Consider the following 27153-nt stretch of genomic DNA (forward strand, 5'->3'; position numbering starts at 1 on the left):
TCTGCCCAAGACTTCTCCTTCCTACAGTTGTATATATTTCCTCTGCAATAATGTGTTTTCTGTTGTTTTAAAAGCTAATGATGTTTATTATTCATCCATGGCAAGGCAATACCTTTACTAGGACCAGTAATGTGAGTTTTCTGGAAAATTCTGAATTGGAAAAGAAAATTCATATGCCAATTATAGCATTTTTTCCCTAAAAAATTATGCATAAAAAAGAAAACCTGTGCACATTTTTCCAAGGCAAATTAGGGTAAATTATGTAGGAAATAATCAGTTTGCACAGGGTGCAATCAGATTGCCTTAGAGAACAATATTCATTCATTTATGGGGCTCGTGGAGGGTGGATTGGGGAGCTTATGGGTAGACATGGAAAGCTATATCAATTTCGGTTCTCTCAGCTTCTCATTTTTCCAATTTTCTATTCAGTTTTCCATATTTCTGCAGCAATTAGCAATATTTATTTATTTAAAAAAACCACCCTCATGAAAATTCATCATTGTTTTTGTGTGAGCCTCTTCCTAAAAATCGCATCTTTTTATGCAGTTTTGACTAATTTGCAAATTCTTGCAAGCCATTTACCCAAACAGAATGTATGTTATTTTCACTAACGTATTCATTTTTATGAACACTTTCCCCAAACACTGATTGGTTGAAAAATTGGTTGAAAAATTGGTTGAAAATTCTGATGTGCGAATTTTGAAAGGAGGGCTGCGTTTTGGTTCTAATGTTTCAGAAAGCACAAATTAGATAGATTGGCTTCTAAATGTGAACTGCATCAAATTTCTCCCCCATCCCTACATGTGAGTGAGGTGTACAGGCCAGCCTTATCTTAGTCCCCAATGATATTTGGAATATAGCTCTTATTAGACCTCAAAGATCGGCTTATTCAGAGGCAAATGTAGGATCAAAAAAAGCACATCTCTCTCTCTCAAATCACTTCCAACTCTCTTAAAAATTAGACTCTATTAGTCACAGCTCTATTCTGTCTTCAGAATACCTCCATCGCTTTAAATGCCTCTTCCCAATATTCAGTGTTTGTTTTCCCTTTTATTCCCTTTTAAAATAAAATTCTGTGTTTATTTGCTTGGACAGCCGCCACCAGAGCTGGAACAAACTGTCCTTTTCCATATGTGACAGAATAGCTCTGGCACTCTGTATGTACAAGCTAATGAAAGAATGAGCTGCTTCGCACGCCCCTCTTTAACAACAGCCATCTTATTCTGCTTTAATTGCCTCATGTGTTTCTATTAAGTGTTTGAATTCCAAAGCTGGCTATGCACGGTGCAAGGCAGATTAAAGCTTCTCAGTGCTGCAAACTGCACTTGAGTGCTGTAGTGTTTACAATCCGTTCCCACCAGTGTTCTAAAATGAGACCCGGGATGTGTGAATAGTTCCAGCCTCGACTTGCAAGTACTTTCAAGCCTCCTTGTTTAACGAATGTTTAGGGAGCCTGCTAAAGCTTCACACTGTGTTTATAGAGCTCCTGTTTCCTTCAGAACTACAGGAGAGGAAGTTCAGCAGATCTGTTCCCCCGGAGCTTCTCTGCTGGACATATAGAACATTTGTTCTGTGTACAGTGGGTGGGGAACACCAAAGATTGCTTCACTGTATTCATCTATAATGTTGCCATTTCCTAGGGAAATAATACGCCTCTGAAATGTTGTGGTACTATGACTTGTCAGCTACCTTGAGTTCCTCAAAGAAACAAACAAACAAAAATCAATGTACAGTGGTGCCCCGCAAGACGAATGCCTTGCAAGACGGAAAACCCGCTAGACGAAAGGGTTTTCCGTTTTGGAGGTGCTTCGCAAAACGAATTTCCTATGGGCTTGCTTCACAAGACGAAAATGTCTTGCGAGTTCCTGCGATTTTTTCCCCGCTCCCCACCCCCTTTTTCTAAGGCACTAAGCTGCTAATAGCCTTTTAGCAGCTAATCCATTAATCCCTTAAGACTTTAATAGCCGCTAATAGCCGCTAAACCGCTAATAGCGCTAATCCGCTAATCCGCTAATGGGGTTGCTTCGCAAGACGAAAAAACCGCTAGACGAAGAGATTCGCGGAACGGATTCTTTTCGTCTTGCGAGGCACCACTGTATCAGAAAGATGATAGATGACAGACAGACAGACAGACAGATATAGATAGGTAGATAGATGATAGATAGATAGATAGATAGAGGTGCAGGTCACATTTCTGCCACATTCAAACAGCAGTATTTTATCCAAACCCTTGATTCACTGTACTGGAGGATGCTTGGATTCAGCTGAAGTGTCCCTCTGCCTGGCTCTGCTGGGCTTTGCTGGTAAGGGGCCTCCATTGCCACAGATGTGGCAGCTGAAAGTGTAGACAAGTGGAAGTGGCAGTAGCCAGTGAAAAGCTGGGGTGTTTCTAGCTTGAGGAGGAGCTAGAGAAGAGGCCAGTTTTGGCTGGCCAGGGATCTGCTGGGTCCTTAGTTGGTGCGGCTACTGGTGAAGGGCCCGACCAAGCCCAGAGCTGATATGTACAGCAAAAAATCCTCCCCCAGCTGGGGTGAGTAGCAGAGCTGGACTGTGGCCATGGCACTCCATTAGCCCTGCTGCTCCTGGCCAGGAGTTTGGACTACTCCCTTAGAACCCAGCATAGATCTTCTTCTTCTTCTTCTTCTTCTTCTTCTTCTTCTTCTTCTTCAATTCTGCTCTGGGGAGGGAGTGGTTTTATGGTTGTCCCATGGGCCAGTCAGCCAGTACTCTGCACAGCCAGTTTCTGCTGGAAGCAGGAAGAACTGATTGCTCTTAAACTCTTACAAAAAGGTATCTCTCTCTCAAATGATAAGCGCTTCACAGCAGGCTCATTGTGCAAGCTGTCTATAGCTTTATAAATCCTTCGTTTCCCACACCTTTTCTACTTCTTCTCCCTCCTTCTCACCAAACATACATTGTTGTTTCTACATTTTCCCCTGCATCTATTTTTGTCCTCCACTGCTTCATCATAGCCCCTTGCAGTTCATCTTTCTATTTTGAAAAAAGTGGTGGGTTTTTAATCTCTTCAAACTGTCCACAGAGTCATTTCGTTCAGCCTGAGATGCATCAATTGTTTGAGACAAATCTGCATAAATCATTTATCGGAGGCTTTTGAATAATGAACAAAGGATACCTCTAAGCCTTGCTCTGTAAATAATTGATCCGAGAGGCTGGTTGCTGCAAAGGCTTGCTAAGCTTCGCTGGAGATGCTTTCAGGTGTCAGCTGGAGATAGTCTTTCTGAGGGGTTTCATTTCTCCGGATGCTGCCAGACTGTCACTTTTTCCTGGTGGGTTTCGACCGCATACCAGCCGATTCAGGTTGTACAACTGATGGCAGTCTTCTGCAAACCCCCCCCCCCATTTTCTCCCCAAATAGAACTTGTTGTGATAAGGAAGCGGCCCAGAAATTTCATCGAAAAGTGTGAGATAACGCTTGCTTGATGCCATGGCATATAACCTGCCTGCAAACAAATTATTTCATTAAGTGACCAGAACCAATGACGGGCAGAGCCAACTAACTTTAGCATTGCTATCAGCCAACCTCTTCCCAAAGGTAACTCAAAGACTAAATGGGATAAAGCTGTCAGGCAACCCCCTGGGCTGGTTGTAAGTAAGGGCTGGTTGTTATGAGAAGGCAGGCAGGTGGGGTCTGGCTGAAGGCAGAGTGAGGTTGGCCTAATGGAGAAGTCTTCATGTGTGAGAAGCCCCCTTCTCCCATTGTTGGCATCATGACTCTCCCCCCCTAGAGGACTGTACCACATAGAGGACTATTTCTGTGTTTGGAAGTTGCCAGCCCCCTCGTGATGTCAGCAATGCTTACAGTAATCCTCAATCTCATCTCAGAAGTATTTGCAAGTCTACTAACTGGTAAAATAGCTTCCATTAAAGGATGACGAGAGGTTAAGACCGAGTCTCTTTTGACTCACCATTTCTCATCTATTGTTTCTGTTCTGTTTAATGTGAGTTAAGCATGCTACAATAAAAAACAAACCACCAGAACAGTCCCTGCCTACAGATTTATACTTTGATAAACAATTTGATAATCCCAGTAATGTCAAAGCTGGGAACATCTGGGAGAAAGGCCATCTAACTCATCACTATCGTTAAAAATAAAAATAAAAGAAGCCAGCTCATTTATGGGCACAAAGTTGATTCAACGTTATGTTTTAATCCAGGTCTGGGGAACCTGCAGCCCTCTGGGTGTTTGACTACAACTCCCATCATCCCTGACCATTGGCCATGCTAGCTGAGGCTGATGGGAGTTGGAGTATCACAACATCTGGGGGACCACTTCTGTTTTAATCTAATTTTAATGAAGACACTTTCCTTGGGGGAGAAAATTCCAGCTGGATCTGGGTTGGGTTTTTTTGGGATTCATTAACTTTGTGTACACTCGTTATTTCATATACGATATCCTAAAACCTGACTCCTCTCCTCCTTTGGCATTTTCAGCCACTTCAGATATTTCTGTCATTTCACATTGTTTCCTTCACTCAGACACTGTGGAAGCAGCTCCTTCATATTTAGCTCCTCGTAAAGAAACAGTCCCTTTCATCCTATAATATTATTTCTGTTGTCCTTCTTGTGTTCCCAGCCTTCAAACTCAGATTAACATTACAGTAACATGATGTTCAGGGACGCGGGTGGCGCTGTGGGTTAAAGCCTCAGTGCCTAGGGCTTGCCGATCGAAAGGTCGGCGGTTCGAATCCCTGCGGCGGGGTGCGCTCCCGTTGTTCGGTCCCAGCGCCTGCCAACCTAGCAGTTCGAAAGCACTCTCGGGTGCAAGTAGATAAATAGGGACCGCTTACTAGCGGGAAGGTAAACGGTGTTTCCGTGTGCGGCTCTGGCTCGCCAGAGCAGCGATGTCACGCTGGCCACGTGACCCGGAAGTGTCTTCGGACAGCGCTGGCCCCCGGCCTCTTGAGTGAGATGGGCGCACAACCCTAGAGTCTGTCAAGACTGGCCCGTACAGGCAGGGGTACCTTTACCTTTTAACATGATGTTCAGTACCCAAGGCAATGCTCCAATATTGCAGTTATGAGTTCTGAATGGGCTATTATTGTGCAACTGAGGTATACTCAGGGATTTGTGGCAAAAGTTCTTATTTTTATTTTAAGGTAGATGCCATGCTATGGTTTTCTAGGGTTCAAAAATAAAACAGTTAGTATCATCCTGTCTTTATGTATATCAGTTGGTGTGACTATGTGTCCAGCTTTACAGAAGTATACTGCCTCTGACAGGGGTGGTACAACGAAGCCATGATGGCTACCTCTGCTATTGGAGACAGTGTGCCTCTGAGTACCAGTGGTTGGGATACACAACTGGGGAGAGTCCTGTTGCAGTCATGTCCTGCTTGCAACCAGTTACCTGGTTGGACACTGGACTAGATGGGCCTTTGGTCTGATCCAGCTGGTTTCTGTTCTTATGTCCATTGTTTCTGAAGGTGCCCTCTGTTTGAAGGGTTGCCCAGTCCAAGTCCAGTTTAAAGATCAAAAGCCCTAAGGAGAAAGACCAGGGTCCTTGAAGTTGTCCATCAATACTTAGCCCTTGGACCAGCAGACTGAGCAGACGCACAGGTCACATGGCCACTATGGGTGAGAGGTATCATATTTCTCTTTAAATTATAGCCATTAGTTCTAAACCTGCATTAATTTGAATGAGTGTATGTGTCAGAGGCTGGACTGAGGAGGAATGGTGGGGGCCGCCCCCCTTCTCCTGAACCTTCCCGAGAACAGGAGGGCAGTGTAGATTTAGAACAGTGGTTTGCAGAAGGTCATAGTTCAGAGGCTGTAGAGGGGAGAAGCTGGGGAATATTGGGAGAGGAACAGCAGGAAGAAGAAACATCAGGGGAGAGACAGCTGACAGACTTAGTGTCCTTGGACAGCATTCCTGATCCCCCCTCTCCCAGGACCAGGCAAGCATTGAGGGTAGTAGAACAGAAGGCTCAGAGGCAGAAAGCTCAGATTAGCCATTGCAAGGGTGGCGTAGAATAGGAGAGATGGAGGGGGTGGGACTTTAATCGGAGCAACAACATTATTTTAGGGAGGGTGCATTCCTTTGTCTCTCTCTCTGTGAACTATGGAATAAATTACTTGGTAAGAACTACTCTTGTTTATCTGCTTACTGGCTGCCACCGGGGGGAGGGATCGGATTCCCTGAAGCCTGATAGTATGTATGTATGTCCTCTTTTGCCATCCGTTTTGGTGATTTCCTCTTTTTTTGGCATTGTGCAAATAACTACTCCAAAATCAGTGGTAGGGTCGCCTTTGGAATGCTACATGCAGTTTTGGTCATCCCATTTTAAAGGGGATTTCATAGAGTTGGAAAAGGTGCAGAAGCAGGCAAACAATATAACCCATGGACTGGAACCAATGAGGCTTTCATTTGGCTAAAGTGTTTGGGGACTTTTTAGCTTAGCGGAAAAAATACAGCTAAGAAGAGACTTGATAGAAGAACATATAATTATGCATGGTGTGGAGAAATAGGAGAGGGAGAATGTTCTCCTTCCCCTCTTTTAGGCCTAGCACTTGCCACTTAATGGCACAATTCTCTGCATTGTGTCTGCATGGTCCTGAAAGCAGTGTTGATGTAAGCACACTCTGCACATGCACAGATATTCCAGGGCTGAGCGTTCGTGCTGGAAACATAACCCAAGGCTGTGCTCTGCTGAGATGAGGCTCAAATTAAAACCTTGCCCTTGGCATCACGCCATGCCTCCAAGGGCTGGTCAGAACTGAGCGCTTGTGAAATTGCTTTGACCACTGGCTGCAAACGTATACAATAAATCAGAGTGCTTGTGATGAAGCACAAAAAGGCATAATTTACAGCCCTTGGATACAGTCGAGGAAAAGGCAGGCTTACTTTCCTACGAGGCAGTGGGACAAGTGCAAGCTTAAGAGAGCTTAAATGCCTGATCCTTTCTATGCGAAAACGGCTAAGTGGGGAGATTTATTCTGAAAGAAGTCCCATTAAGTTCAGGAAGGCTTGCTTCCAGCTGTTTGGCAACAAGCAGTCCAGCAGGGAGATGGGGAACAAGGTTTAATCTACTTTCACGACAGCTGATAAGTGTGAGTGTTTATTTTTAAGCATTATGAACCAGTATTATGGAGAGGAACTGTGTAAACAGCACCCAGTCCAGTGCCTAGTTCATCATCCAGCTAGGAATATTTACTTACTGCATTTTTATCTCATCTCTTCTCTCAAGACCAAGTGACAATGCACTTGGTTTTCTCCCCCCACCCCATTTTATCCTTATCATAACCCTATGAGGTAGGTTAGGCTAAGAGTTAATGAATAAGGTCACTCAGATACATAACCTGACAACGCATGTCCTCTAGCTGAATCAAGATGGACACTTTGGAATCAGGACTGCAAAGAAAATGGTGTCAAACAGCCCCCCCCCCAATTTCATATATTTCATAATGCTGGGAGCCTCATTGAATTAACCAGGAACCAAATTTTAATCTACAATTAAAGTGTTAGTTGTTTGAAGCATACAAATTTAAAATTGCAGCCCTAATTACAGCCCATTCACACACCATACAAAAGTAAGAATTGTTTTCAGTTGTTAATAATAGGAAGCACAAATGACTCATGCATTCTTCACCAATTGAAAACGTCCGAAGACACTCTAAGGGGCAATAGATAAAACAGCTTGCGCAGAGCAATCATTTTGCTTCTCACCTGGCATAAATGAGGCCACTGATCCAGTCATCACTGTCAACTAAGAGATGGTCTCTATGGAAACCAAGGGGAAATATCTATCACACCTATCAGTCACCCATTTAATGGTTGTGTCAAGGACCCTTCCCAGCTCCCGAGGGGGATCTTTCAAGACCCTTCAACTTTCTAACATGAAAAAATGTGTAATCATCGCTCATTTGTGTTGCAGGTAAATAAGACATTTCTCCGCAGGGAAGTGCTTGTTTTGGAGATGTCACAAATCCTCCAGCATTCCATCAGCACTATATTGTTCATGGGAAATTGTGATTCATTCTGCCAGCTAGCAAGACTATTGCAGTTTCGCATGCTATGTGGAGCGCAATTGCATAAGGATGCTAGAGACATCCATTTGATAATGTTGGTGATGAGTGTCATAACTTCCCTGCAGAATTATGTGGAGTACCCCTGGGCTCCACAACCATAGGACAGCTACTTCTCACCTTCCTTCCTTCCTTCCTTCCTTCTTTCCTACCACAGGCATCCTTCCAGAAACGGCATATAAAGAGCCATACTATATGGCTTAAACAATTGTACTGGACTGGGAGAGAGATCATTTACCTGTTCTGGGTGGGATTGCCCTTCCTCCGAAGGAGCAGGTACGCAGTCTGAGGGTACTCTTTGGTTCATCTCTGTCACTAGCGGCCCAAGTGACTTCTGTAGTCAGAAGTGTTTTTTACCAGCTCATATAATACACCAGTGGTAACCGTTCCTGGACCCCAACAACCTGACCACAGTGGTCCATTCTTTGGTAACCTCGAGGCACTTTGGGTGGGGCTGTCATTGTATCTGGCTTGCAATCTACAACTAGTCCAGAATGTAGGAGCCAGACTGCTTGTAGTGCAGAATGTCGCAGCTGACAACATGTTATTTCACTGCTGGGACCTCTACACTGGTTGCTAGTTTGCTCCTGGATCATGTTCAAAGTGCAAGTTAATTCACAAAGCCCTAAGCAACTTGGGTCCAAAGTACCTTAAGGGAAATCTGATCACTTACAATCCACCTTCACCATTGAGATCCTCTGATGGAGTATGTCCCTGAGGTTTGATTGGCCTTCACTAGGGACTGAGCCTCAGTTTGCGAGGCTCTGACCTCTGGAACTCCCTGCATGTAGAGGTTTGGCAAGAAACATCCCTCCCTCCCTTCACATGTTTTTTGAAAACTATATTGTTTAGATGGGGCTTTGCAATATGAATTTTCTCTTTTTAACCAATCAGTATTTATTGATGTTTAAAGTGTTTGTATGATTATTATTTTTTGCTGATTTTATTATTATATTTTGTATACCACCTCAAAATGTTTTTTAAATGAAAGTGTGGAATAGAAATACATAAATAAAATAAATGCACCATCCATTCTTTTCATGGTGCTTTTTTTTTTTTGGGAGATTTTGCTCTCTGAATAAACTTCTGTTTCTTGTAGTGTGCTTCTAGTAGTGAGGAGAGTTGAGTGCATGTTGTTTCAGAACTCCCGTAAGCCAATTTTCTACACTCTGTGATTCATGTGTGTAAAACGCTTAGCTGGTACCCTTTTAATATCTCCCCCACTAGAAACAGAGAAAGAAGAAATCTAGCAAAACATTATCTCCCCGCAAACCAATTTCCCAGTCGGTGCTGGTAGTAGCAGGACCGTGATTCCTCCTTGGCACGAAGACTTGTGGTGTGGCATGTTTCCAGACCACAGAGCACCTGCTCAATAATAAAAAGCCTCTCATTTTAGTCTACAACGTTTCTTCCACTTCTCCATCAGAATCAGATTTTCTGAGCCCATCAGGAGACCCATCTTGAGACATTGCCCACCTCTGCTTTAGTTTACCATATTATATTTTGGAGAACATGCACAACATCTGAGACACAGCTAATAAATAAATCAGGTTTATTTGGAAAGGAATATAGATCTATATTAATGCAAGTTGTGAGACACCTGAAAATAATAGAGAAGGTTGCCATGGCACTAGAAACCAAGCAATACTGTATTTTACATTTGCGAGGGAAGGAGGGTTCAGAATAATGGAGTCAGAGAACTGTAGAGTTTGTAGGGACCCCGAAAGTCACCTAGTTCAAACCCCTGCAATGCATAAGATGGGGGATATTTGTCTGTTAGGGGCTACTACCCTTAAGCCTCTGTTACCAGTCAGACGGCAGAGGGAATATTTATTCAGCATCAGCAGAACTTACAACGTTAAACAGTGTACACACAGCACTATTTACATATATACAGAATATGAGGTATAGTAAAACACAGGAGGTGTCAAATATTCAAGGGCTGGTACAACGTAACAATCCACGTTGTCTACAGTGTCAACACTACTAAGACTGAAGTTCCCCCTCATTGCATTCAATCACATACACTCGCGCACACACTACAATGCATACCCATGTCTGAGGTATTTTTTTCCTTAAAATGTCTGTTTTTAGTGCACACAGTTGCGTCAGCACGCTGAATTAGCAAAGGGGAAGTGGGAAGAAAGAAGAGAGCTATGGGCAGAGGACCTCCACATGGGGACAAGAGAGAGAATTAAGAAGAGATGGGCCTGGCGTCCCATTCTTAAACCTGTGGCACCTCCCTGTTCATGGTGAATGGGTAGCCAACTTCTGTAGTACGTCCGAGACATGCAAAACCCCATGTTCTGCTCAGATAAACATGTCCATTATGAGCAGAGACCTGTCATGGGTCTAAGCAGGGAAAGGAGCCACTGTTAAAAGGGTGTGTTTGTGTCATGTCATCATGCAGTGGTTCTGAGTGAAATTTCCCTCCTCTTTACAAAGATACTCCAGGTCTCAAGAGCCACTTGGGTGCTAGATTTTAAAACAGGGATTGAGTGACAGACAGGTCTCATTTGGGCATGACTATTTTTCTCCGCAGGAATCTTGCTATGAACAGATGGCTTTGACAGAAGCAAAACCATGAGTTTTATGCTGTTTTTTCTTTTTTTAAAAAAGAGAGAGAGATGTTTTACCATCCTAAAAGAAAACCCCATTTGCACACACTAATTCAGTACACTGATGACCCGCCTTCAGCGAATGTGATGCAGAAGACAGTCACATCCTAAACTAAACTTCACACCTTATATATTTTTGTGATCCTGTGAATGAGATCCTGTTATGATAACATTTTGCAGACATTTGAACACTAGGAACACAGTTGCAGGTCAGTCCTAATCATGCTGACTTGGAAGTAATAATCATTTTACTTCTCTGATTTGCCTTCTCCGAATTTTATGCTGTACTTCTTTAGCCAGATAAAATGAAAACGAATATATTAGGGAACAGCACGAGCAAAATCACATACGTTTGTGAAAATAACTGAAAAATACATGTTAAATTTGGGGAAGTGCCTGCAAAAATGTATATACTGGGCAGAAAAACGATAATTTAGGCAAAATACACAGTAAAATGAGGGTGAATTTTCATGAGGCCTATTTTTAAAAAAATGTTTGCAAACTGATGAGAAAATGTGGAGAACTGAACATAAGACTGGAAAAATGAGAAGCAGAGAGAAACTGAAATGGTCAGACTCATCCATTGCTACCTGGGAGTCAGATTGAACTCAGTGGTACTTACTTCTGAGTATGCATGCATCAGCCTTGTTAGTGTAAAAATAGCTGGTGTTGGCCACTGGATAGATCATACCCACGGCGGTTGTATACAGTGGAGTATAGAACAGAAATATTATAAGATAATTGGAATGGGAGGCAGGTGGGATTTGTAAATAGGAAATAGTAAAGTGTCCCAAGTATATATATATATAGTTCTTTCAAAAAACAGAAAATTGAATGAAGCAAAATCACATGAAGCTGTCAGATGTGCTGGTTTTTTTTTTTACAGTACAACAATTTTAGTCACTGTACACATTATGTAACTGGAAAACAGTTGGCATTTCCAGATCATACTTGCTGATTAGCTCACATTTCAGTTAAAACAGACAATCTGCCATCTGGCTGTTGCTTGAGAAACAAAAACAAAGTTAAAGCTCTAATACAAAAGCGACATTTGCATTGACACTATGAAGAATTGCCACTGCCACAAAAAAAGTGCATTTCTCCCCACAACTTCCAAATGTTCAAACATTCTTCTGACCTGACAAATCCAGAGATCCATGCCTGCCTTTTATATATACAGTTGTCTTGGAAGTCACCACAGAACCAAGACAGGACACTGAATCATGGGTCTTATTTCTGAAGAGGCCTGGAGGAAAACAATGGCACACGTTCATCTTCTCACCAAAGACTGCCTACTGCTTGATGAGAACTCAGCACTCCTACGTGGGGCAGGCCAGACCCATCCTGCACTAACTCCTTGTATAATGCTGAGCTCCAGCCTTCTTCACACGCCCCGTTTATCCAAAGAAGAGAACACCAAATAGAAAAGTAGTTTTTAAAAAGAAGAAGGAACAAGTCACAGGTGCTGGGCACGGCAGTCACCTGCCAGGCAGCTTCAAGTATTTACAATATTTCCCTTTAAGTCACTTCTTTACACAAATGGTGCGGTACTTTTGACGAAGTGGTTTCAAGCACTGCTGTCATGAGTGCTTGCTACTGTCATCACCTGTAGCTCCCAAGTCCATTAGGAACTTGCTCCCGCCAGCCATTTTTTTTAAGGCACTGCACGTAGTGTATAGACTCCATCTCAGCAGAGTTTTCTTCACTGGATAGTGCATTTCTCCCTTTCTCTCGTTTGCCCTTCTCTGAGGACTTTGGATTTGATGTATTTCAGGTCGCTGTTGACACTGGGTCGGCGAGCAAAGGGGGAGATCATGCCATAGGCATCTGTCTCTTTGACCCTGTGCATCCTGAAGGATTTTTGGTGGAAGGTGTCCCCATACTGGACAGAGATCTTCCTGTGAAGGGCAGGACTCATCTCGTGGGGCAGCTTGGCCATGCTGAAAAGAACGTAGAACATCTCGTTGACGTTGGTGTTCTTCTTGGCTGAGACTTCAAAGTAAGCACAGTTCTCATCGCTAGAGACCAGCTTCTCCGCTTCCTCAGAGCGAACTTTGCGGTAGAGTTCACCATGATCGTTTTTGTTGCCACAGATCACCATGGGAAGGTCACCGGTTTCCTTGGTCTTGTTCTTCAGGCAGGATTTGACTTCAAGGATCTGCTGCTGGAGCCTCTTGACTTCATCAAAGGACTCTCTGCTATCCAAACTGAACACTAAGATGAAAACGTCTCCTGCAATGTTTCAAGAGGGGGAAACAAATTAAGCCAATCCATTATAACCTCTCTTAGAAAAAATAATGTAAAAGTCATACACAGCAAGGGATTTGTTTATCCCAGCTATATTAATAACATGAGAAGATCCTGTAGGGTCACATCAGTAGCCCATCTAGCCCAACATACTGCTCCCACAGTAGCCAACCAGATCACTATGAGAAGCAGGACCTGGGTGCGAGAGCACTTTCCCTTCCTGATGTTTCAGCCAACTGGTATTCAGAAGCATACTTCCTCACTCTGTGATATAACCAAACATATGGTATAAGCAAAACATTTAGAGAACCTGTGTTTGGATAAAAGGAATGATATTTACAGAGCTTTCGTTGTAAAGAATAGAATGAATTAAGATAGCATGGATTTTTAGCAAAATACTGTTTTAATACAACATACTGACAGGTCTATCAAACTTTTGCATGCATGCCAAAATCCTCCTCCTGTCCCCCCCCCTTTACTGGGATTGCATGGCTGTGGTGAGATCTTGCCAGAACCCAGAAGCTTCCATAGCCATATCTCCTTGCTTCTCTGGCGGGGGGGGGGGCAGCGGGGAGCACACCTGCAAAGGTGCTCCTTGGATTCTGCTGCCTGAGGCAGCTGCCTCAGTTTGCCTCATGGATGGGCCGATCCTAGGATGATTTCATTATCTAGATACCTGGTTTTTCTTACAGTTTTGACCTGACCAGACTCATTTCTGTTCTCAGTGGAATACTAAGGTGGGCCCAGAGAGTTATTATATCTCACTCAGTGTTTTACATTTTCTATAGAGGAGGAGGCATATAGACACACAATAAAAATCACCCCATGAGACCATATTCCACATCGTGGGTGAACTCAGATGGCTCTCCAAAGAGGGAGCAATTGGCAAGGGGTCCTCTTTCATTGAATTAAAGAATACCCCAGTTTATTTCAATTATTCTGCACTTTTGGCTCTCAGCCACATCTGTTAAAGAAAATATTAGGGAATCAACAACTAGGAGCAAAAAGAGCCATTCTAGGAGAACAGTCAGAGGGCTCATATACAGCTATTGAGATATTATTATTATTATTATTATTATTACTATTACCCCTTTGAGCTACGGACTCCCAAGCCATATCAGACACTTCTCCAGAAACTTATTTCAGTTAAGAGTTCCTTGCCATGTAGCACAGGAGCCCTTTGTTCAGGAAACTCAAACCCAAACCGTTCTTGGGCACAGGGAGGTGGCTGAATTCTGTGGATCCCAGCTGGCAACTCCTTGGAGATGGGAGTACAAAGATAACATGAGCCAAACCTTGCAAACAGGCATTGCAAGCACCTGGGACTGATTTGAACCCCTGCCTCTCCTTCTCCAAACTGATGTGCATTGACTTGGGTCCACTAGGAGGAGCCCCTGGTAACCCCCTCCTCTCACACACAATCACACGTCTAACCTGTGAGTATGGAAAGTCTCCTCATGGCAGGGAACGGATGGTTCCCAGATGTGTCCAAGATGTCTAGCTGATACATATCACCCCGGATGTTGTAGACTTTGCGATGGAAATCCTCAATTGTGGGTGTGTACTGGTCCTCAAAGCGGCCATTGAGAAACCGCGAGACAATGGAGCTCTTGCCCACCCTGGAGGCTCCAAGGACAACCATGCGGTAGGAGTTTTTGGCTGGCACGTTCAAGGTGCAGTTCCCACTGGACATAGTCTTCATCATTGCTTAGATCTGCACAGATATGTAAAAAAAGATAAGGTTTTATCGTCAGCATGAAAAAATCAACACCAGGAACACCAACCAGGAACTACAAATCCCGTCATCGCTGTCTATTGGCCATGCTGATGGGAGTTGTAGTCTGGGTTGGGAAAGACTGGGCTGCAGCAAACTAGGAAATGGCTACAGCAATATACACAAGCCAGCAGAATAAGAGAAGAGTAGGTCGCCTACACCCAGGGAAGCTGTTTTGTTGTGTTAAAAAAGAATGGATTTTCTAAGCAGCAAAAAGGAAGCTCAACAGGGTAAACAGGGAATCATAGAGTTGGAAGGGACCACAGGGATCATCTAGTCTAACCCCCTGCAATGCAGGAATCCACATTTTGCCCAATGTGGGGTTGAACCCGCAGCCCTGAGATTAAGAGTCTCATGCTCTACTGACTGAGCTATCCCATCTGATGAGTAGGTAGGTGTGCTTTGTTCATGGTGTCATTTAAATGCCCTATAAAAAGTGAATGGGCAAACTGTGATTATTGCACAGCAATTGCCTGTGTGGAATCTGCCATTATCTTGTAATTCAGGAACAGAGGGTCCCAGATGAGAAAACAAATGAGAGAATTGTTACATAAACAGGGCGTGAGCATGCCAGTCATTGAAAACTACAGGGACTCTTGAGACTCCAAACACATCTTTCATTCACCAAGCCTGCTGCATGACAAAAAGGAGAATTAAAGCATAGTACCCCATAAAGCAAGGGACACAGGTGGCACTATGGGTTAAACCACAGAGCCTAGGGCTTGCTGATCAGAAGGTTTGAATCCCCATCACGGGGTGAGCGCCTGTTGTTCAGTCCCAGCTCCTGCCAACCTAGCAGTTAGAAAGCACACCAGTGCAAGTAGATAAATAGGCACCACTCCGGCGGGAAGGTAAACAGCGTTTCCATGCACTGCTCTGGTTTGCCAGAAGCGGCTTAGTCATGCTGGCCACATGACCTGGAAGCTGTACGCCGGCTCCCTCGGCCAATAAAGCGAGATGAGCGCCGCAACCCCAGAGTTGTCCGTGACTGGACTTAATGGTCAGGGGTCCCTTTACCTTTACCCCATAAAGCAGGGGTTGGGAACCTGGGGATTACAACACCCATCACCCCTGGCCACTGGCCATGCTGGTTGGGTCTGATGGCAACTGAAGTCCAGCAACTGCTAGAGGGTCACAGGTTTTCTACTACGGTAATAAAGAAATGTCACAAGGTATGTTTGCTTTGATTTCTAGGAACCTTATTCAAGAGGATTTGTTTTACTAGTGGTGGCCGGTCCTCATTGGTACAGAAGGCCCAGAAGTCAAGAGTAGGTGGAGCCAGAGCGAGTGACAGGCAGAGTCACCTGCTTTGTCCCATCCTCCCTGCTGAGTTCTGCAAGGGCATCCCTGAGACTAAGCAGCAGCAGCAGCAGCAGGAGGAGGAGGAGGAGGAGGAGGACAGGCAGTTCTGCCCCAGCACCAGTTGTAAATAGGAAGGCAGGTGGGCTGCAGGAGTTGGCTGAGGGCAGACAGGTTTTTGGGACAGTGCCCCAATCTCTCTAAGAAACCAGCCTCCCTGGTTATAGCAAGCATAGTCAGAGGCAGATAAAAAATACGGAAACACACACACACACACACACACACACACACACACATTGCATCTTATAGACTGAAAAATTTATTGTTGCTTAAGCTTATGTGGACTACAGCCAACTTTATCAGCTGCATGGATCTGGGAGATATAGATTTCTACATGATCTAGAGGGAGGGGGGAACTGTAAACAATGCAGCAACAAGGCAAAACTCAGAGAAAGATGTTATAAAAGACAAAGCAGGTTCTCAATGTTCTGTTTAGTTTATGAAGTCTTTATGCAATGTTACATTTGAAATGACATACAGCTATAGCTATAGATATATCTGTTTAAGAACACCAGAGGAGCCCTCCTGGATCAGAACAAAGGCTCATCAACTTCTTCTTTCACAGTGACCATCCGTATGCCCATGGGAAGCTCCAAATCAGGGTCACCCTTGCTTATTTCCTAAGCTATCTTTTAAAACATCTCGACTAATTTTCTAACCTGTGGAAGTATCAAAAGTGAAATAGCAAAACCGTTGTCACGGCTGACAAAAGAAGCCTTGGGGCATCTCTCTTGGAAAAAAACATATGAACTAGCGACCCATGAGCATTGTTCTAGAACCCCGAATGAGGATGGAGCATTATTTTGTCATGTGAATAGAGAGTCACATCTGTTGCTCTGCTCAATTTTGCCTCTGGCTGCATCTGCCACCAACATGCATCTCCAGGTGTGTTGCCCATAGGGCAATACAGCCTTCAAGCTGAGCAAGCTTCTCCAACCCTGCCCTAGTTCTTCTAAAGATGATCTTTCATCTTACACTAGGGCAGGAAGGGGAAAACTTGTGGGTTTTTTTAGATATTGTTGCTTCCCAGCTCCCCTCAGCTGCAGCCAGCAGAGCCAGGAATGACGGGATTTGTAATCCAACAACATCCGGATAATTTCGCACCCCTGTACTAGGGTTATAGTCCTATGCACACTTATAATGCAAACAGAAACATGTCTACTCAGAAGTAAATCCTATTGATTGCAATGGGGTTTACTTGCAGGTAAATGGGATTAGGATTGCAGCCTCTGTTGTAAAGCCCACTGAACTCAGTGGGGTTCACCTCTGAATAAAAGTGCTTTGGATCCCCCAGTAAATAACTTCATTGCGTTTTCCCACTATGAAGTTTGATGTTCTTCATGTCAAGGTGCTTTATCCCTGTGTTTGGATGTCACGCAGAGAGCTTCTGTCCCACATTTAAGCCGAGGATGTTGTATGACCTAGATAGTGAAGTCTAATAAATCACAGGTCCACTTAAAAAGCATTATCTGCCATTGAGTCAGCCCAGTTGTAGCAATTAATTGATCAATGCTTTGTGCCCTGTTTAAAACACAACTCCCTCCATTTATTGTGTTGCAATGAAAACATCTATCTATCTATATCATCTATCGTCTATCTATTTATCTATTATCTACCTACCTACCTACCTATCATCTATCTATCTCTCTGTCTGTCTGTCTGTCTAATGGTGCTTAATATCATAATCAGCTGTTTATAGTCCATCTTGACAGATTTGGACATCCCACTATTGCACACACACATTAATACTTGTATGTTGTATTGGCAATAATATTTCTTTCCCATGCAGATTTAGTCTGTAGCTCTCTTTTACATACCCCCCCCCCAAACAAACTCTTTTTTCAGCATTCCACTGCAACCTCATCTTGAAGAGGTGGAAACAAAGCAAAGGCAGTTTGAATGTCTTGCCCAAGGTCAAGCAAGTGGCACTGGTACTTGGTACTCAAACTCCTTCCCCACCTTCACTAAACTGTCTAATTTATTACCTTAGTAGAGGTATTTACTTTACTATTTATTATTACATATATCCCCTCGATAGCTCAGTTGGTGGAGCATGAGACTCTTAATGCCAGGGTCATGAATTTGAGCCCCACACTGGGCAAAGGATTCCTGCATTGCAGGAGGTTGGACCCTCAAGGGTGGGGTACAAATAAATTATTATTATTATTATTATTATTATTATTATTATTATTATTATTATTACAGTTCTATGATTCTCTGTATATCTCACCTTCAAGCAGTTCAAGGGGGAATATATTCAGTTTTCTCCTCTCCATAATATCCTCACAAGAGCCTTGTGAGGTGGGGGACTAGCCCAAGGCAAGGTTCATGTCTGAATGTGGCTTTGAACCCTAGTCTCCCAGGCCCCAGTCTGATGCTGCAACCACTACATCACATTGGCTCTCTTGGTATAGGCACACCTCAAAAAGCGGAGGTGCAGAGCTACAGAAGTAAATGGAGACATTGGGTTGCATGCAGCTAATTCAAACTCTGAATAGACTCATGGAAATCAATGAACCTAAGTAAGGCATAGCCATTAACTTTTTTTTTTTTTTTTGCTCTGAGTAGAAACTAGCATGGGATGCAACGGGTAGCTTTTCTGTAGAGCACCCAGATTGCAGTCTTAGTCGCATTGCTTTATGGCATTTTTGTTGCAATCTGGTTCCATTTGCCCAGGTATTGATTCTGAAAGGGCTTCTAAGCATTCCATCTGTTAGCTTTGTGGCTTAGTGCACGGAGGTCCACTTTGATTCCTGCACCATTCTTCTAATTGCCTCTGAAATTCCAAAGCAAAGTGAAGCTGTTGTCTTTCATGCACCACACAGACTCTCTCTCTTCCCTTCTCTGTGTTGCTGCAGCTTTTCTGACTCACCAAAATCACCTTTATTGTCTCACAGAACACCCCTCAGGGTGTGTGTGTGTGTGTGTGTGCGCATGTGCACACCCACCCAAACGGTACATTATAAAAAATGAACAAAAATGTCTTGCCCATTTACTAGTTATGAGATATAAATAGATGATGATGATAGATAGATAGATAGATAGATAGATAGATAGATGATAGATAGATAGATGATAGATAGATAGATAGATGATAGAGGCTTTTTAATATCAGGCTCATGCTATTTACCGTAAGTCCATCACTAATTTAAGGGTATCATATTAGCCCATCCTTACATCCACATGTTGAATGTTAGCACTTTCTCTCAAGGAACTACTCTAGCTAGTTTCCTAACAGCATATCATCATCATCTGCTTGATAAAAGACACAGAGCGGACAAATGATGACAGTAAGGTCACTCCACAAGCCAGCTGGTGGCTTGTCTTTGCCAACTTCCCCATCCCTTTTCTGGAACCTATAGGCTATGCATTTCTAATATAAAAGCATCAGTGGGTCCTAAACTGGTATCTTTCCCAGTCACATCCCATCCCTATATTTGCTTGTGGAGCAGCTGAGATTGAAATTCCATGTCTCCTATGGCTCAGTTCTTAAAAGTGATTTAAAACACGCTCACCCCATTTCCCCCAATCCTGTATGTGCAAGGTAGGCACCAGGGAGAACACATAAAGATGACCCAGGTATAGAGAAATGTCATGGGGATGGACAGACAACCTGCATCAGAAACCTGCTTTGGGGGGCTATCTAACCTATTTCTTTTCTTTTCTGTTTTGGTGCTTGCCCCAGAGCATCTAAAGCAGACAAAACTGCTACACAGCATCTGCAGGGTATATAATGGCAAGCTTCAGTTCCCTCACACTTTATTTACTGTCCTTTCATGCTCAAAAGACAGGGGAAAAAGAAGAGAAAAGATCACAAGAAACAATGCAGAATAACTAGCTCTGCTCTCAGCTACAAAGTCCCTCAACCTCTTTCCCTTTAAAAAACCATCTAGACACTGTTGCTTGGAGATATTATTCTACACATCTAGCTACAAAGCTCCTTCATTTACCTTTTTCTCTCTTTGGAAGGGAAATACTGGCTCCTCTTCCAGTCAGCAGCGTTGGCTCAGCGGACTGAATCAGCAGCAGCAACAGCAGCAGCAGCAACTGCTGCTTGTAGTTCTTGAAGCTGATGCTTTCTGCCCAAACCTCCCGTTCTGTCACTCCTGTATTCTAGAGAGGGAAGGACAACTTCAGCGCTTCAGCAGCTGTTCCCACACACAGAGAGTCCTTGCTGAATCAGAAGACACACATGGCTCAAAGTTTGTTCTTCAAAAACCAGCAGTTGCCTTGTTTTCATCTGGGCTCTTGAGGAGAGATGTTTGTGTGTGTGTATCCTCTCTTTTTCTCTTTCTTCCCACTGCTCTCAGTTTACTCCAAAACAGAGCTGGCAGTCTCCTCCTCAAGCTTGCACAGTTGTTTGTCTTGTAACTTGAAATTCAGATAACTCATCTGGGGAAGGAGAGGGGGCTCTGGTGCGACATCTATCCTTTGGAACGGGTGAGTGCATCTCCCGGGCCTATATGTTCCTTCTTGCACAGCTTCAAGGCAGGAAAGAGAAATCGATAAAAGGCAAGAGAGGTGATGATGATGATGATGGATTGATAAATCAATAAATAGAAAATTCCCTTTAAAAACAGCCTTTGATGGTTTTTGGAAGAATAAGTGAGAGGTTTTCTTTCCAAAAGCTAAGCGCTCTTTAATGTTTTTCACTACTCAAGTGACTTTATGTGTGTGTGTATTCTCCCTCTTTCCCTCTCTATATCTCTCCCTGCCTCTCTCCTTCATTCAGCAGCTGGTAAATTTCTGGTAAGTTTCTTTTTGTAGATTTCACAGTTAACTGAATCACTGTTCCCCTGAAATCAATGGGAAAGTTGCCAAGGGCCGGGGGGAGGGGGCGGTGGACAGTTTCGTAGAAAGCCCAGGAGGAAACTTTCATTGAAAACAAAGTCTTTACAGATTTGGGTTTGTTATTTTCTCCTTGTTTATTCCAAAAGATAGGAGGTCTGGGTTGGAGGAGTGTAGTAATGATTTTGCAGTCCAAATGGAGACTCACGCTCCCCAACCCCGCAGAGTCATTGAGCAAACCAGCACCTGAGCGAGCGACTGCTTTTTTTGATACCCTAAAAATGCATAAACCTTTCAAAACAGCATATATCTTTCTTCCAGTGTTTTTTGCTAGAAGGAAGCTGCTCAACCTAATAAGGACATTCTGCATTGCTGTAGATATCTGTGATTGCTCTTTTGAGACAGATAATCTCCTCCTGCAATGTTTAGCTACTGTTAGGTGTTCATCACATTGCTGGCTGATTAACTCTGACCCAAGAGCTGGATTAGATTGAGGGTGGCAAATGGTGTGGGACTTCGTTCCCAGTGTCGGCTTTCTTGTGACAAATCCACACAACTCATTATCATCAAAGGATGGACCTTGATCTTATGGTGCAAGAAGTGCCCGTCTCTGAGATAACTGAATGTCTCTGGAAACCTTCAAAGGCATTTGCTCACTAATCCGACTTTGTTTGGCTCCCTCTTTAGCCATTTACCTTAGTAAATGTGTTATGTATGTTATCATATCTGGGAAGGGGAGACATGGTCTGTCTTGGACTGGACTGGGCTGGGGTGCTCTTACCTCGAAGAAAGAGGTCCACAGCTTGGGGGTGCTCTTGGGTCCAACACTGTCACTGGAGGCTCAGATGACCTTGGCATCTAGGAGTGCTAGCATTGTGCTATGACCCTTTTTTGGACAGATATGATTTGTCTGCTGTACTCCACACTCTGGTAACTTCCAGATTGAAGTACCATATTGGCCAAAATTCAGACCCTGAAAAGTTAAAGTGTGGCTTGCATTCGAGACCCTATGCCACCAGCAAAGTGGCGCAACTCCCCCTCCCCAGAGAGCAGCCTGGGAGCGCGGGGCAACAGTGAGCAGCACACACACCGCTCCCAAGCCTCCCCTGAGCTGCTGGAAAGAAGGGGGAAGGGGGGGAAGGCCGCCAGCAAAGTGGAGTGGCTCCCCCCCGCTCCAGGAAGCAGCCTGGGTATTGCCTTCTTTTTTTCTTTTGCCCCCTTCAATTTTAAAGGTGCGGCTTATTTGCGGGTGTGGCTTATATTCGCGCCAATACGGTATTGCAGTGTGCTCTACTCACTTGGTCCAAAATGCAGTGGCCAGGGGTCTATTTAGATCTCACATAAGACCTGTTTGTTTGTAACATTATATATATATATATATATAAATCAGGCATCGAAAAGGGGGGAGGACAACAAATATTCCCTCCCTCATAAGTACAGAATCTTGAAATAGTTACACTGACTAATTAGGTCATTTCACTTACTGAACAAAAGTGTCATTCCACAGATTACCATGGTCTGTTGTAGCCATGTTTGTGTGATGTTGCATAAGAGATAAAATTACATCAGGTTGAATAAAAAGTGTCTGATTTCTTGCTTGTTCTTTTTTCATGAATTTGGGTAGTTAGTTCATCCATTAATATTAAGTCCCAGAGTTGTGAAACCAAACCTAAAACAAATCTGCATTTAAAGTCCTCCAGAGCTTGATAAGCCATGCCACAGTCATTAAGTGCATAATAAGGTTATTGTGAGGAAGATCCTGGACAGCTGTCTCAGGGTAGGAATATTCTTCTTTTGTATAGCCCCTGTTCCAAAAAAGCTGCACTGATGGTTTGTTTCCAGGCCCAATTCAAGGCCTCCTCCTTTCCTACACACTCCCTTGGATATTAAGATTGGCAGGGGGCCCTCACTGCCCTCAGAAATTTGGGGTGGCAGTAGACCGGGAGACACCATTTTCTGTGGCAGCCCCTAAATTAGAATCATAGAATTATAGAGTTGGAAGGGACCCCAAGGGACATCTAGTTCAACTCCTTTCAATGCAGGAATCTCAGCTAAAGCATCCATGACAGATGGCCATCCAACCTCTGCTTAAAAATCTCCAAGGAAGGAGAGTCCACCACCTCCCAAGAAGGGAGTCCATTCCACTGTCAAACAGCTCTTACTGCCAGAAAATTCTTCCTGATGCTTAGTCAGAATCTCATTTCTTGTACCTTGAATCCATTGGTTTGGGTCCTATGCACCAGAACAGAGGCAAAAAAGTTTGCTCCATCTTCCATGTGACAGCCCTTAGATATCTGAAGATGGCTGTCATATCTCCTCTCAGTCTCCTCTTATCCAAGCTAAACATACCCAACTCCCTCTGTTAGGATATTTCTGTTCCACCTTAAAAGGGAGCAGGCTTTGTGAGTCACAGAGTCTGCGTATTTCCTGTTCACAGGAGGTTTATGTTGTGTCTTTGCTTTAGTTTCTCTCTCTGTGCCTGAACACTGAAGCAGGCAGTCATGTTTTTCTTTGTTCTGACCAACGCTGAATAAACTTGTAAATAATGCTCTCCTGCATGCATCTTTCGCTGTGAATTATCTGCTGATAGAGCGTGCATCAGCTCTGGAATGTGGCAAGCTATTTCTGGAGCTCGTGTCGCTAATTGCTGATACTGCGTGTCTACGGGAGATCAATGGACCTCCGGAGACGACGTGGAGTCATGATGGACTTTGTCTCCCTGGCAGTATCCCAACACCCTCAACCTTTCCTCATCAGACTTAGTTTCCAGCTAAGTTCCACCACTATGATACCTGAGCAAAACCAGTACTGGATCCCCTGGACAAAATCAGTACAGTGGTACCTCGGGTTACAAACGCTTCAGGTTACAGACTCCGCTAACCTGGAAGTAGTACCTTGGGTTAAGAAATTTACCTCATGTCTTTCATTCACTAATTTCCACGACAAGATATTGAAATTGGACTGTGTTTTAAATGGGTTTTGTTTTGTTTTGTTAGTTGTATGTTAGTGTTCTGCAGTTTTTTTTGTATTGTATATTTGTATGTTTTTTCTTTTTTGGTTTTTTGTAGTTTGTGTTCAATTTGTTCCATTCCAGCTTGTCAGGTTAAGGAACTCCTTTCCCATAGAGATGTGTCTGGCACTTCTATCTTCATCATAACAGTTTTCGGTGAATGCTGAAGACACACCGCTTTACCCTGACTTTTGATATGTGACATGTAAATTTTCAGGACCCACCTTATTTTTTGTGGCTGTAAGTTATTTTAAACTGTTTTCAACATTCTGTTTTAATGGTGGTAACCCACCTGAGGACATTAGGATGATGGGCGGGTAAAAAACAAAAATAAGAGCCCTGCTGGATCTGGCCAAAGACCTATCTAGGTTAGCATTTTGTTTTCATGGTGGACCAGTAACTGCCTATTGGGAACCCACATGCAGGATATAAACACACTAGCACTCTCACAGGGCACTTCCACACCAGTGATTCACTGTGCTTTTGCACTATCCTAGGGACTAGCTTTTTTTGGGGGGGAGGGGGGCCTCCACACAATGTTGCATGCATCTCATTTCCCTCCCTCCTTGTTAATTCAAATTTCCCCTTACTGCATGCCCCCTCCCAAATTAGCACTGTCAAAAGACTGGTATAGATGCAAAAAATGGTTTCTAGGCTTTCCATTCATGCACAAGGCCCGGGGCTATCAAAAGGCATGAGGGACAGCAGATTCCTGCCAGTTTCACACCCTTCGTGAGTCATTTGGCAAGCTTGCGATGAAACATCAAAGGTCCTTGGAGCATCGTAGTCCGGTAGATGCTGCTGGTGAAAATAAAGGCGACGAGGCACGATGATGAAAACCTACCTGAATGGGCTACAATCCCTCTCTTTTTCTAACATTGGACTCACACAGGTATGTGTGGAAGGAGACAGGCCTAAATAAGAGAAGGGAGTGACGAAATCCCTTCCTATGTTCTGGAAAGTGGCCAAGTTCAAAAGGCTGCTAAGAACTTCTCAAAGAAAAATAGGCGTTTCTATTGCCACACTTGCAGAAGTCCTTTTGTTTACTACTAGACAAAAAAAATATTGCTCAACGTGTAGACACTGGGAAAGTGAGACAAGTGGCAACAAAGGAAACACTCTTGAACTAGTTGCAAAATACAGTCCTAAAAAAGAGGCTGTTCCTCACAGTGCAAAGTATGCACGTCATTCCACTCAAGATGAATCGTTAAGCGTTCTGACCACAGTGGTTCTGGAGTCAATTTCTCATGAAGAGGAGTTCTCAGCATTCAGACTAAGTGCTGCTGCTGTCCAGCGTCACAGAGATCTCTGATCTACTTCATCCTTGCTATCATTTTTTCCCAATGGCTGAGTGTGGGCGACTCTGTGTTAGGATGCAGGCACAGGGACAATGAGAAGATGTCATTGCTAAGTCCCTGAATAAGCTGTTATCTGGCTGTTCACCCACTGTCTGGGAAGCATGCTTAATTATCACTGTGCCTGAAAGCTGTGCCAGCAAGACTGGATGATTGGGGGCTGGCTCATGCCATCACTTTTTCTTCCTTTTATGCCTTTGTGCATAAAAGGAAGGTAGAAAAGTGTATACTGCAGCCACAGAAGTTACTAGCCTGAGTTTTGTTTTGTTTCTTACTATCCTTCCAAGAGGCTAGTCAGCTGTGCTAGTAGGAGATGCGGGTGACACTGTTGTCTAAACCACCAAGTCTCTTGGGCTTGCCAATTGGAAGGTTGGCAGTTCAAATCCATGTGATGGGGTGAGCTCCCGTTGCTCTGTCCCAGCTCCTGCTAACCTAGCTGTTTGAAAGCACACCAGTGTAAGCAGATAAATAGGTACCACTGTAGCAGGAAGGTAAACGACATTTCCGTGTGCTCTGGCACTCGTCACAGTACTCTGTATGACCCAGAAAGCTGTCTGTGGACAAACGCTGGCTCCCTCGGCCTGAAAAGTGAGATGAGCACCACACCACATAGTGTTCTTTACCTGTACCTAGTAGGCTGTGTTGCAATGCTGGTTATGGAGAAGGAGAGCACAAAAACATAACAGGCTGGCAGAGCAGGATGGAGCAAAAAACTATCCCTTGTCTGGCAGCCCATTTACCTGTCTGCATGGGATTTAATGCATGGAATTCCTGGTCACTTATGGGCTACCCTGGTAACCTTGATTGCTATGTTCTGCATCCATTGTCAGAGGTAATATGCTTCTAAATACCAGTTGCTGGAAACCAAAGAAGCTGGGGGTTGCCTTCAGGTCCTGCTTGTGGGCTTCGCCTAGGCTTGGGCACTATAAGAGCAGGATACTGGACTAGATGGGCCACTGGCCTGATCCAGCAGGCTCTTCTTGTGTTCTTACCATGCAAGCTGCTAAATACAGGGTTGGTACACTATGATTGCCGGTCCTGGGTCTGCAGTACAAACTTAACCTTGCAACCTTTGTTTCCCGCACCTTCTACTTATTCAGATTGCCGGTAGGGACCCACACATCACGGTGGCAGCAGGGAATAAAGGGATGAGTCTAATAAAAGAGAAACAGCTTGTGTCAACCACGTCTAAGCAATGACGTGCAATTTGCTCGGCCTGTTATTGTTGGCTGATTCAGCTGCCGGACTTTCTCATCTCTCACACACAAATACTTGTATCGCTAGACCAGTAAAAAAATTAATAGCAATAAAATAAAATAAATAAAAAAATAAAATGCAGATGTCTCCCTCTGGAGAACTGTAGGTCAATGATCATGGAACTGAAACATAGGATTTAAAGAGTTTCACACACTCTTCTTTGGATGACAGGGATTAGGCAAGAGTTTGGGGGGAAAGGAAAGAATTGAGTTAAGAGAGGCTGAAAGCTTTATAGAGCATCATTTGAAAGAAACTTAACAAAAAGCACGATAGAAGCAGATGGGGTTGGGGAGAAAGAAGAGAGAAAACAAAAAGCCTCAATATGAGCTGGGCACGCATGAAAAATGAATGAACCACCGTCCGTAACAATGCAGCTCTCTGCAGCGCATGTGATGTTTTCTCTAGCAGGTAGTTCTATTTTGGTCCCCTTTCTGATGTGTCTTGTTATAGCCCAGGCACTTCCAGCTGCTGACAGATCAGCTGGGACAATCTAAACACATTCATGTGCTGGGGCTCCATCTGGCTTGTAAAATGGACTGAGCAGTGAGGCACGGGAATTGGAAATCATCTTCCATATGCTGTCTTATGATCTAATTAAAAACCATGGCGCCTTCTCCATTTGTCTCCCAAGAAAGAAGAAAAGAGCTCTTTTAAAGCAGCAGCAGTAGCAACAACACTGTTCCTAAATTCTTCCACACAGTGT

At 43.8% G+C, this 27153-nt stretch overlaps 1 protein-coding gene and 1 long non-coding RNA gene across 2 annotated transcripts in view; both read right to left on the reverse strand.

Moving 5' to 3' along the window:
• LOC310658645 overlaps positions 1-27153 on the reverse strand; it is a 151625-nt gene that overhangs the window by 68511 nt on the left and 55961 nt on the right. The gene's annotated exons all lie outside the window — the stretch shown is intronic.
• On the reverse strand, positions 9578-20803 carry RASD2 (RASD family member 2). The gene is made up of 3 exons (XM_083400847.1): positions 19991-20803; positions 14342-14621; positions 9578-12892 (listed from the first exon to the last, which is right to left on the reverse strand). Exons 2-3 carry the CDS (start codon positions 14610-14612, stop codon positions 12363-12365), a joined length of 801 nt encoding a protein of 266 aa, XP_083256973.1. The 5' UTR covers positions 14613-14621; positions 19991-20803; the 3' UTR covers positions 9578-12362.

The sequence above is a fragment of the Podarcis tiliguerta genome (genome assembly GCF_965153285.1).
Source record: "Podarcis tiliguerta genome assembly, chromosome: 10".
NCBI classification, from domain to species: domain Eukaryota; kingdom Metazoa; phylum Chordata; class Lepidosauria; order Squamata; family Lacertidae; genus Podarcis; species Podarcis tiliguerta.